Genomic DNA, 12,561 nt, shown 5'->3' on the forward strand with positions numbered 1-12,561 from the left:
TCCCAGAAATGGTAGGCTGCTTAGGACAGCATACATTTCTAGAGGCACTTTGAGGGAAACAAAAATAGAGTAATTACAATAACCATAACTATTTGCTTCTAAGATGCAAAAATTCAAGAAAGACTGCTTAGTAAAGGAAAAAAAAATAACCTACTCATATTAACCCATTTCTCAGTAGAAAGTTAGTTTTGATACCTATGAAAGAAATGTCTGGATTAAAGATAATGTCTGCATTACGGTACTTTAGCATTTGAGAAAACTGAGTGATTTATCTTTGCTAAGGAAATTCAGACCTGACCAGAAAGTTCTTCAGTATCAAGTTAATTTTTTCTCTCTTGCTTCTCCTAGTCCTCCATAATGAAGTCTACCTGGATTTAATCCGGTCACACTTCTTTTGTCATAACCATTAAAGATATTTGTCATCTGTGTAAATCTCTAGAGCAAAGTCAGAACTGTGCCTAAAGAAATCATTCTGCACAAGTAAGCATTTGACACACAGTAATTGCTTGGAGACGGCGTTTCAGAAAGCTCCCTTTTAATTTTTTGTGTTGCGTTATTTCGTTTGTAAAAACGTCACCAATTTATAATCCAGAATCTGTACGCATTGTTGAATGAACTGTATTAGCAGTCTGTAGTCACCCGGATTACAGTCCAGCTTCCTAACTTTATGAGACTTCAGGTAAATAATTTTTCTTCTCTGAGCCGATTTCAGCTTCTCTTACGTAAAATGCGTCGTTTGGACTAAGCCGTATCCAATGCCCCTTTTTGAACACTGAGTTGTTGTTGTTGCTTTTGAGGACTTGAAGAAACAAACTGGAGAATTTTAGGATGTAAGTCTTTGGGTTCTGGTGGACAGTATGGTATTGAAGAAACTGTTCTCATGGTTGTGAACAGGAGAACACGAGAAGGGTCAATGATAGGGGCAAGGATGCATGCACGGGAAGAGCACAGGGACCCGTCTGAGGGTCAGCTCCTGCGCCTTCTCTCGGATTCGCACCGTAAGCAGAGCGTTCGGCTGCTAGGCAACCGCTCCTCCTCAGCGACAGTGGAGGGCCCTGGCTGTAGGTGTCTAAGGCACTACCTCTTCATTTATCCATGGCGCCCTCTTCTCGAAATTAATGAAATATGTATCCTTTAAAAGTACACCCTCTTGGCAAGCAAGGTTTGACAAGCCTTGTAGCTGCGTTCTGCTCGAGCCGGGTTTTCATTTTCCTGATCTCAGGCGCGACGCGGGCACCCCTCAGGCAAGGCCCTCGCCGCCGCGTTGCCGGGCAGAGCCGGACGCCTCCCGCTCCCGACCCCGCCCACCTGGCCCGGGCCCTGGTCCTTCGTGGGCCGCCTCCGGCCGCCATGGGCTCGGAGATGGAGCCGCTGCTCCTCGCCTGGAGCTATTTTAGGCGCAGGAAGTTCCAGCTCTGCGCAGATCTGTGCACGCAGATGCTGGAGAAGTCCCCTTACGACCAGGTACCAGCCGGACCCTGTCAGCCCTGTGGATCCCAGCGAGAGGCAGAGGGCACTGGGGGGGTCCCCAGGCCGCTGGGTGGGGGCTCCGGGGAGGAAGGCCCAGGGCGAACTTGACCGTGTGGTCAGCATAGGCATCTGGAACCCCTTCGAACCCGGCTGGCTCGTCCTTGTTGGCGGCGTCCCCGAGTCCCCGCGGGACTCTGGAGTGCCGCGCCATGGCCGTCCCTCCTCAAACTTGAGCAGCCCCTTTCCTTTACGGGTCCCTTAGAGGAACACTTTAAAAATCCCGAATTTTACTTTGGTGCAGAACTTTGATAAGTCCTTTATACTTGCATATGGATGGGCTCTGAAGTTCGCTGCGTGTGTATTATTAATTTATAAGACAGTGATGTATAAACAAAATCTGTAACTTCTCACCTCTTGTTGAAATAGCAGCTTTTTCTTTTCTTTTCTTTTTTGGACCAAACATTGTGATCTCTCCACTTCATCTTAAGATTGTTTTCCAAGAGTCAAGGAGGCTTTGATTCTGGGGTATGAGTGCATTTTGAGGATAAATACAAGTTAGAGAAAGGCGAATCTAGGAGGGGAAGATGAGGGGGAAAGACCCCTTAAAAGAAGGAATGATTACCGTGGTTTTAAGAGAACTTAACTATTGCTGTACTGCAGTAATAAGATGAATTAAGATATTAAAGAGCGAAAATGGTCGTATACTCCAGTGCAGGTAGTTCCTGGAAGAGGCAAAAAGGAGAAAAAAGAAGAGCAGAGCTGTGGCAGTTTGTCAGTGCTTTTGATAAAAGCTGGTTTTCCAACTTTTCCTCTAGTGGTGTTCCCCTGGAGATGTTAGAAAAAAAAAAAAGGGGACGTTGAGGGGAGTTACCTAAGTGCAGGTATATGTGTGAACACTGTTACTAGGCTCTGCCTTAGTTCCCAGCAAGTGGCTGGAGGATATCCTGTTGAGGTGAATGTTTTGACTTTTAGATAGAACAATCCTAGAACAATCCATGCTAGTGGGAATACAAAGCTAGATTCTTTTGTGTTTGTTCATGTTAGTTAATAGGATTCCATTTCCATGAAGAAGCATTTTTTTTTTTTTTTTTTAAGATTTATTAAGAGAAAGAGAGAGAGAAAGAGAACGTCTGGCCGGGAGGGGAAGGGGGAGCAGAGAATCCTCAAGCTGACTTCCTGATGAGTGTGGAGCCTGCTTCTGCCTAGGTCCCTGGGACCCTCACCATGACCCCAGCCAAAATCAAAAGCTGGTCACCAGCTGAGCCACCCAGCTGCCCCAGGAAGCATTTTTCTAAGTGTATTTTTTGCCACGGTAGTCCTACAGATGCTGCTAAAAAAATTTTTTTTCCAAAATCGAGTATGTCTGGGAATGTTACAAAATCATGACCCCTTCACATCTGTACAGCAAAAGTTTGTTAAAACTCTTTGTGATGTACCAGACATTGTTCTTGGCACAATGGTTTGCAAGTACTTTACATGCTGTTTCTGTTTTTCCATCAGTTTAGGGCAGTTTCCATTCTGTGTTCCACAGAGCAATAGTCCCAAGAACTGTTCAGTGAAAGGAAGTTTCCTCAGTCAATGCATTTGGGAACTGTACATTGCCTACTTAGAGATTCAAGATTCATAATAAAGGCCCTGGGTCCTGAAGAAAAGGAACTTAATTTTGCCCAATTTTGATTAATACAATAATTCTGAAACTTACTTTTAGAAGTGGGCAAGGCTCAGATATCTTCATTGTTATCATACTAGGGAGATGCAGTCTTATGGGGAAACACTGTTAAAGGCAAAGCAGCACTGTTTAAGCTCCTATAATGGTTAAGCTCCTATAATCTTGGGGGACCTGGGTGGCTCAGTCAGTTAAGCATCTGCCTTCAGCTCAGGTCATGATCCCAGCTGGGATTGAGTCCCGCATCAGACTCCTTGCTCAGCAGGGAGTCTGCTTCTCCCTCTCCCTCTGCCACTCCCCCTGCTTGTGCTCTCTCTCCCTCTCTTTCTGTCTGTCAAATAAATTTTTAAAATCTTTAAATAAAAAGATCCTATAATCTTAGTAACATAATCATAGTGAATTCACTACAGTACTGTGCCTGTGAATTCAGACTTAGTTTGTGCTAAGCACTGTGATCAGAATTTTATATGTGTTCAATTAAATTACCCTTTGTTGAATGCTTGTTACTTACCAGGTGTAAGTTGTGTTAATTACATGTATTTCTGTGCTTGGAATAACACTGCAAAGTTGGTAACAAAAGTAATAGCTAACGTTTATTATTTACTCTGTGTCAGACTTGGTTCTGAGGATTTTACAATTCATCTCATTTAATCCTCAGCCATTTTAGGAAGTTGGTACTATTTCCACCATTTTGTAGATTGACTACACTGGGGCACAAGGTGAAGTAATTTGTCCAAAATTACTAAGCTTGCAAACCTATTGTCTTTATACTGTGCTGCCTCTTTGGCCCTTATGTAGCCAAATTTTTCAAAATGGTGTGTTTCTCAACATTTCCCAGTACATTTTCCCATCTACTGTGCCTTTTTCCAGATTTTAGCTAAATAGTAAAGAATTTTGACATATTTGTGTACTTGGATTAAAGGTTCTGGGAAGTCCTGAAGGAAGGAAACTAACGAAATTTGATTAAGACAGTACTCTGAAACTTATGTGATCTCTGGCGCCTTTTGGGGGATGGGGCAGAGGGACAGATAGCTCCCATATCATCTTGGAGAGAGATCATTTTGGAAAGTGCAGGGCAAAGCAGCAGTATTTTCATTAATGGTTTAGATGAGGCTGTAGAGATCTTGCTCCTTTTTATCTAGGAAGAGTAAGATAAAGAGACTTTGTCTACAACTCCTGAATTAGCAGCTAAAGAAGGTAAGGGCTTGGGTCTTTTTATTTGGTTTCTTGTATAGCTCTCATTAGGCCTCATGGACCCTCTTGGTGGTTTAAAGACTTGTTACAAAGTATATTTGGTAGAACTGTGATTTTTTTTTTTTAAGATTTTTATTTATTTATTTGACAGACAGAGATCACAAGCAGGCAGAGAGGCAGGCAGAGAAAGAAGAGGAAACAGGCTCCCTGCTGAGCAGAGAGCCAGACGTGGGGCTCGATCCCAGGACCCTGGGATCATGACCTGAGCTGAAGGCAGAGGCTTTAAACCACTGAGCCACCCAGGTGCCCCAGAACTGTGATTTTTGATAATGATAATGAAGAAAAAGACACAGGTTTCTATAGGGAAATATTGCTGTAGGCATTGGTTACCCATTGACATGGTTAAGATCATTAGGGTAGTAAGTCTTGTTAGGTCTGGGCCTATTTGTTGTGGATTTGAAAGAATAGTCTATAATGTGATATAGTTAATGTCTAATACCACAGACATTAAAAAAATGTTACTCTTTGTTAGTATTTTCTTGTTTTGAGCAGGGGTTGATATGTTCAGCTCCTATAAATATCATAGTAGGCCTAAGAGAATTAGTACCAGACCTAGAAGAAATTGATGATATTCCTTTCCTTTGTAATCTTTTTATTTGTCTTGCTCAGGTAGTTTAGTTAAGTAAGAACTATATATATTGCCAGAACAATGCATTGTTTCATCAGGAATGGAAGTTTACCTTACCAAACTGGGCTTTTGATAGCTGGATAGGGCTGTTGAAAAGTTTATAGGGTTCACTCATGTTAGTTATTTCTTGACTCAACCTTTGAACACTATGCTTTTCCACTGTATGCTTTTCTTTTTAAAGTAATTATTTTTATTTTTTAATTTGAGTATAGTCGACATGTAATGTTACATTAGTTTCAGGTGTACAACATAGTGATTCAACTTTTCTATATTATACTGTGCTCACCCCAAGTGTAGCTACCATCTGTCACCATATCATGCTATTACAGTATCATTGACTATATTCCCTATGCTGTACCTTTTATTCCCATGACCTATTCCTTTCATAACTAGAAGCCTCTATCTCGCACTCCCTGTCACCCATTTTGCCAACTCCCTGCACTCCACCCCTCTAGCAACCATCAGTTTGTTTTCTGTATTTGAATCTGTTTCTGCTTTTTGTTTGTTTTGTTTTAAATGAAATCATACGGTATTTGTGTTTTTCTGCCTGATTCATTTCACTTAGCATAATACCCTCTAGGGTCCATCCATGTTGTTACAAATGGCTTGCATTTTTTTTTTTACATTTTTATTCTTTTTAAATTTAATTTAATTTTTATTTTTTTAAAGATTTTATTTATTTGACAGACAGAGATCACAAGCAGAGAGGCAGGCAGAGAGAGAGGGAAGCAGGCTACCACTGAGCAGAGAGCCTGATGCAGGGCTTGATCCCAGGACCCTGGGATCATGACCTGAGCCGAAGGCAGAGGCTTTAACTCACTGAGCCATCGGGGCGCCCCGCCTCTTATTCTTTTTTTTTATGACCATGTAATATTCCATGGTACACACATACCGCATCTTCTTTATCTGTGGTTATGGATATGGCTGCTTTTGTATCATGGGTATTGTAAATAATGCTGCAAGAAACGCAGGGGTGCATATATCTTTTCAAATTAGTGTTTTTGTTTTCTTTGGGTAATGACCCAGGAGTGGAATTACTGGATCGTATAGTATTTCTTTGTTTAATATTTTGAGGAACCTCTATGCTGTTTCCACCGTGGCTGCATCAACTTATTCCCACCAGCAGTGCTTGAGAGTTCCTTTACTGTATACTTTTCTTAGCACAGATTTGTGTATTTTGTGCCCATTTGTTATTTCATTTTGGAAATATTTCCTGGTATGGTCTCCCTCAGTATGTAGAAATCTTGCCTTTTTCTTATTTTTATTTTATTTTATTATTTATTTTTAAAATTAACATATAATATATTATTAGCCCCAGGGGTACAGGTCTGTGAATTGCCAGGTTTACATACTTCACAGCACTCACCATAGTACATACCTTCCCCAATGTCCATAACCCCACCACCCTCTCCCTACCCCTCTCCCCACAGCAACGCTCTGTTTGTTTTGTGATATTAAGAGTCTCTTATGGTTTGTCTCCCTCCTGATCCCATCTTGTTTCATTTATTCCTTTTCTACACCCCAAACTCCCTACGTTGCTTCTCAACTTCCTCATATCAGGGAGATTATATGATAATTGACTTTCTCTGATTGACTTAAGCTTTGCTCAGCATAATACCCTCTAGTTCCATCCACATCGTTGCAAATGGCAAAAGTTCATTTCTTTTGATGGCTGCATAGTATTCATATATATATATGTATATATATATATATATGTATATACACACACACACACACACCACATCTTCTTTATCCATTCATCTGTTGATGGACATCCAGGTTCTTTCCATAGTTTGGCTATTTTGGACATTGCTGCTATAAACATTCAGTTGCATGTGCCCGTTCGGATCACTACATTTGTATCTTTAGGGTAAATACCCAGTAGTGTGATTGCTGGGTCGTGGGGTAGTTCTATTTTCAACTTTTTGAGGAATCTCCATATTGTTTTCCAGAGTAGTTGCACCAGCTTGCATTTCCACCAGCAGTGAAGGAGGCTTCCCCTTTCTCCGCATCCTCGCCAGCATCTGTCATTTCCTGACTTGTTGATTTTAGCCATTCTGACTGGTGTGATGTGGTATCTCATTGTGGTTTTGATTTGTATTTCCCTGATGCCAGGTGATATCAAGCACTGGTTTTGATTTGTATTTCCCTGATGCCAGGTGATATCAAGCACTTTTTCATGTGTCTCTTAGCCATCTGGATTTCTTCTTTGCAGAAATGTCTGCTCATGTCCTCTGCCCATTTCTTGATTGGATTATTTGTTCTTTGGGTGTTGAGTTTGATAAGTTCTTTGTAGATTTTGGACACTAGCCCTTTATCTGATATGTCCTTTGCAAATATCCTTTCCCATTCTGTCTGTTGTCTTTTGGTTTTATTAACTGTTTGCTTTGCTGTGCAAAAGCTTTTGATCTTGATGAAGTCCCAAATAGTTCATTTTGGCCCTTGCTTCCCTTGCCTTTGGTGATGTTGCTAGGAAGAAGTTGCTGAGGCTGAGGTTGAAGAGGTTGCTGCCTGTGTTCTCCTGTGGGATTTTGATGGATTCCTTTCTCATATTGAGGTCCTTCATCCATTTGGAGTCTCTTTTTGTGTGTGGTGTAAGGAAGTGGTCCAGTTTCATTTTTCTGCATGTGGCCATCCAATTTTCCCAACACCATTTGTTGAAGAGACTCTCTTTTTTCCACTGGACATTCTTTCCTGCTTTGTCGAAGATTAGCTGACCATAGAGTTGAGGGTCTATTTCTGGGCCTTCTATTCTGTTCCATCGATCTGTGTGTCTGTTTTTGTGCCAGTACCATATTGTCTTGATGATGACAGCTTTGTAGTAGTGCTTGAAGTCTGGAATTGTGATGCCACCGACTTTGGCTTTCTTTTTCAACATTCCTCTTGCTATTCGAGGTCTTTTCTGGTTCCATTAAATTTTAGGATTATATGTTCCATTTCTTGGAAAAAGAATGTGTGGGATTTTGATAGGTAGATTGCTTTAGGTAGCATAGACCTTTTCACAATATTTGTTCTTCCAATCCAGGAGCATGGAACATTTTTCCACTTCTTTGTGTCTTCCTCAATTTCTTTCACGAGTACTTTATAGTTTTCTGAATATAGATTCTTTGCCTCTTTGGTTAGGTTTATTCCTAGGTATCTTATGACTTTGTGTGCAATTGTAAATGGGATTGACTCCTTAATTTCTCTTTCTTCTGTCTTGTTGTTGGTGTATAGAAATGCAACTGATTTCTGTGTGTTGATTTTATATCCTGACACTTTACTGAATTCCTGTACAAGTTCTAGCAGATTTGGTGTGGAGTCTTTTGGGTTTTTCACATAAAGTATCATATCATCTGCAAAGAGTGAGAGTTTTGAGTTCTTCTTTGCCGATTTGGCTGCCTTTAATTTCTTTTTGTTGTGTGATTGCTGAGGCTAGGACTTCTAGTACTACGTTGAATAGCAGTGGTGATAATGGTGTTCCTGACCTTAGTGGGAAAGCTCTCAGTTTTTCTCCGTTGAGAATGGTATTCGCTATGGGTTTTTCATAGCCTTTTTGTTATTTAATTAAAACATTTAAAAATATTTATGTTGGAGTGATGATACAAATAATGAAGAGCTTTAGGAAGCTTAAGAAGTTTCATTTGATTAAGAAATTGAAAACTCTCTTTCCTTCCCTTACAACATGAATCCAGGATGGCACATCTGTATGGTATGGCACAGAGTCTGCTACACAGGGGTTCTCATTATGTATCTGCTGAATGAGTGTATTGATTGTATTCATGTTTGTGTGTGTGGTGTGTGTGTGTGTGTGTGTGTGTGTTTTAAAGATTGTATTGTTAAGGAATCTCACACCCAATGCGGTACTCGAACCTACAACCCCAAGATCAAGAGTTGCATGCTCTTCTGACTGAGCCAGCCAGGCACCCCTATGTATTTTGATGGCATTATCCGTGTGTACCACCTTCCCTTCTGTTTACAAAGATCATCCTAGTTGCCTGAGGACCTTTTTGTCCTTCCACCCCTATAGGTTCCTAAACACATTTACCTTTTCAAATAAATGTAATTGCATTATGGACATTCTTAACTCATTTCTTGATTTGTTTTGTTTTTTGTTTTTATTATTCCTACCACAAAATAGAAATGGTAATTATGTGATGTGATAGGGGTGCTATTGTGTTCCACATGGCAGATGTGATAGAGGTGCTAACTATCATCATAATGACAATCATCTTACAAAATATAAATGTAGCAAGTGAACATGTTATATACCTTGTTATTTTTTATTATAATTTTTAAAGATTTTATTGATTTATTTGAGAGAGAGAGAGCATGGGCACAGTGGGGGTGGAGAGGGTAGAGGGAGAAGGAGAAGCAGACTCTCCAGTGAGCAGGGAGCCTGATGTGGGGCTCGATCCCAGGACCCCAAGATCATGACGTGAGCCAAAGGCAGGCACCCAACCAACTGAGCCACCCAGGTGCTCCCATCTTATTGTTTTTTTAATCAGTTAAGAAAATTCTTCCTAGATTCCTCCAAGAGAGTATTTTTGATAGTAGTTATCATCATTGGCATTTCATATGATGCTCTCATTGTTTCAGTGGAGGAAGTTAAATGATGGCAAGACTACCGATCTATGAAAAGCCAGCAGAAATGTGATCAGAGCAGAAGCAGATGGTCCTCAGCTCTGCAGTTAGCTGATTTGTCTTCACATGTTCGTTTAGCCTCATGGGCTTTTTTTTTTTTTTTTTTGAGGCTTCTACATTTTAGAGTCTTTTTCCCCCACAGCTCTTTGAATTACCATTCCTGTGCCACCAAACCGGTTTTAATACAAATGAATGACTTTGAAGCAGTGTCTGGACACACGGAAGAGCAAGGAAGTTAAATTATTTTTTCCGTGTGCCAAGTGGATTTCCCCCTCCCCCTCCTAAGACAAAAATAGCTTTTGTTTGGGATGTTATTTTTCACTTTTGGTTTGCTTATTTTTGTCCCAGGTGAGGAGAACCTCTCTAAAGTGATTTGTTATTTGTTCATTTTTCTTTAAGCTGGTCCAGGGAGCTTCTCAAAAATCCCATTTTGGTCCCAATACATTAGCCTTTTAGGATAAGCCCACCTCTGAGACTATTCCTTTTATTCCTCCTTTAAGAGATACAATTTTGGTACTATTAAACAAAAATATTTAAGTCGTGCCTTGTACTTTCCATTAGGACATCTGGATTTTATTTAATTTTGATTCTTGCCAAAGTCAGAGTAGTTAGCCTGGTCAGGGAGGTAGAGCATGGAATAGCATGTTTCCTTAGAGTAATACATTTTTATTTGGACACAAAAGGACTGGAGGATAGGTTGACTGTTAAGAACATGGTATTTGGTAATGGGGCAAGGTTCTTGAAGAAGATGGATTGTGAACTGTTTTCCCCAGGTACGGAATAGTGAGAACTAAGAAGGCAGGGTCTGTAAGCATGACTTTAAGATTCTGATCTCTTGGGAATAAAGAAAGAAAGATAACTGGTTAATTTATTGTAGCTTCCCTGCTTGATAAAATACAGCAAGAACAAGAAATTCATAGAGAGGTTCTGTCTTTTTTCAAAGTGTTCTTTCAATCATGATTGAACAAGTAGTTGTAAGTTGTAAGATACAAAAGGGAGAAATACAAAACGGTCTTCCTTCCGCACAGCAATGTGACCCAGAGGGAATGCTTGCTGTTACAGCTCATGTCCATCATCCTGATTAGTTGCTTAATCTGATTACTGTTCTTTGTGTTCCATATGTCAGATGCATGGCTTTAAAACCAGCCCCAATTTTTTTTTAGCTCCATTATAATTAAACAGTTCATAAAACATGCAGATTTTTCAGGCAGTGAGGTTTTTAAAAGACAGTATGCTTTTATTACAGGGTAGATTTCTGATGGATTTTCAAATTATTAAAATCAGTGATTCTGGGAGTGGGAGTGTTGGCTTTGAATGGGAATTCACATTCTCCTCCCCAATCTCTACTTATAATGAGAGATGATACAGAGAGGGGATTATTATTGTAAATGATTTGGAGATAGAGAAAAGGCTAAAAGCCACTGGCTTAGAGGAAAGACATGGAACCAGGGGTCCCCAGTGAGCCACATCTTAGTAGTTGATTGAGACAATGATCTGGTGCTCCAGGCAAAACAAAACAAAACAAAACAAAACAAAACAAAGCCATCTTTCTATATGATTATCGAATTTATTTCCTCTTTGGGACCGTGGAGACTCAGCCAAACTTAATCTTTTGATTCTTATACTCTGTGGAGCAGTTCATTTTATGAATTTATATTCCCGCTGAATTCTAGATATACATTCCTACTTGGCTGCTTGGTCCCTAGATCTCCCCAAACCTTCTGACATCCATCCATTTCTCTGTTCTCTTACTTTTTTTTTTTTTTTTTTCCCTTCTTGTTACTGCTACCATCTGAATGATGTCTCAGTAGTTTCAGAACAGAGCTGGGTCAGACTCATTAGCCAGAGTAAGTATTGGTGGCAATTAAGAAGTCACATTCAGAATTAGCTAGAGATTTGATTCCCTGAAGTAACAGCAACACCCTAAGAGAGAAAGCCTTACCCTGGGGAGGAAGGAAGGAAGCAAACTGATGTGAATTGAAGTTGATGCTAATGAGTATTTGCTGGTTCTAGGCAGTGTCACTGCTCCCTGTCCTCTCACTCACTCACTTTGAAGGAGAGTCAAAGGGAGGTCTTAATTTGATGTGCCACAACTGGGAGTTCTTCGTTCTGAAAAGGGAAGTACTAGCGAGTTTGGTGCCTATTTATTATAGAATTGTTTATGTGACTGATACTTATTGAAAGTGATAGCACCTTACATTTCATTAACTGTGATAGCATATGTGAAAAGACTCTAAAAATTATGAAATATTCTTAAAAATGCAAGCTTTTCTTTTTAAAACCCCCCATATAGACCCTACTGCTCCAATTCAAGAGGAGGACTAGGTTACAGAGATTGTATGATTTGTTCAAGGTCATGCAGCTAAGTGACTCCCTGAGGATCGAGCCCAGCTCTTCTAACTCTAAGGCTAGGCATGGTGATTCTTCTTCTTTTTTTTTTTTTTAAGAGAGGGGAAAGAGGGAGAAAGAGAAAGAGAGAACGTTGGTGGGGGAGAGAGAGAGGGAGAATTTTTTTTTCTTTCTTTTTTTTTTTAATTGTGTTATGTTAGTCACCATATAGTACATCATTCGTTTTTTATGTAGTGTTCCATGATTCACTGTTTGTGTATAACACACAGTGCTCCATTCAGTCCATGCCCTCCTTAATACCCACCACCAGGCTCATCCATCTCCCACCCCCCTCCCTTCTATAACCCTTGGTTTATTTCCCCAGAGTCCATTGTGATAGGGAGAGTCTTAAGCAGGCTCTAGGAGGCACTAGCATGGAGCCGACAAGGGGAGCCTGACACAGGGGTTGATCTCACAACCCTTAGATCATGACCTGAGCCGAAATCAAGAGTTAGATACTTAAAAAAATTAAAAAAAAAAAAAAAAGAGCTGGACACTTAACTGACTGAGCCAACCAGGCTCCCCTAGCCTC

The 12,561-nt window shown here is 40.4% G+C and overlaps 1 protein-coding gene across 4 annotated transcripts in view; it reads left to right on the top strand.

The window, feature by feature from the left end:
• The first annotated feature begins 1,274 nt into the window (after positions 1–1,274).
• TTC8 (tetratricopeptide repeat domain 8) overlaps positions 1,275–12,561 on the top strand; it is a 57,816-nt gene continuing 46,529 nt past the window's right edge. Inside the window, exon 1 of one of the 4 annotated variants that reach the window (XM_082734258.1) lies at positions 1,275–1,464. In XM_082734258.1, the coding sequence (XP_082590384.1) occupies positions 1,351–1,464 (114 nt within the window). In that variant the 5' untranslated portion in view covers positions 1,275–1,350. The remainder of the gene's footprint in view (positions 1,465–12,561) is intronic. The other 3 variants (XM_082734259.1, XM_082734260.1, XM_082734261.1) reach the window with 3 other exon arrangements.

The sequence above is a fragment of the Mustela nivalis genome (genome assembly GCF_964662115.1).
Source record: "Mustela nivalis genome assembly, chromosome: 6".
Lineage (NCBI taxonomy): Eukaryota > Metazoa > Chordata > Mammalia > Carnivora > Mustelidae > Mustela > Mustela nivalis.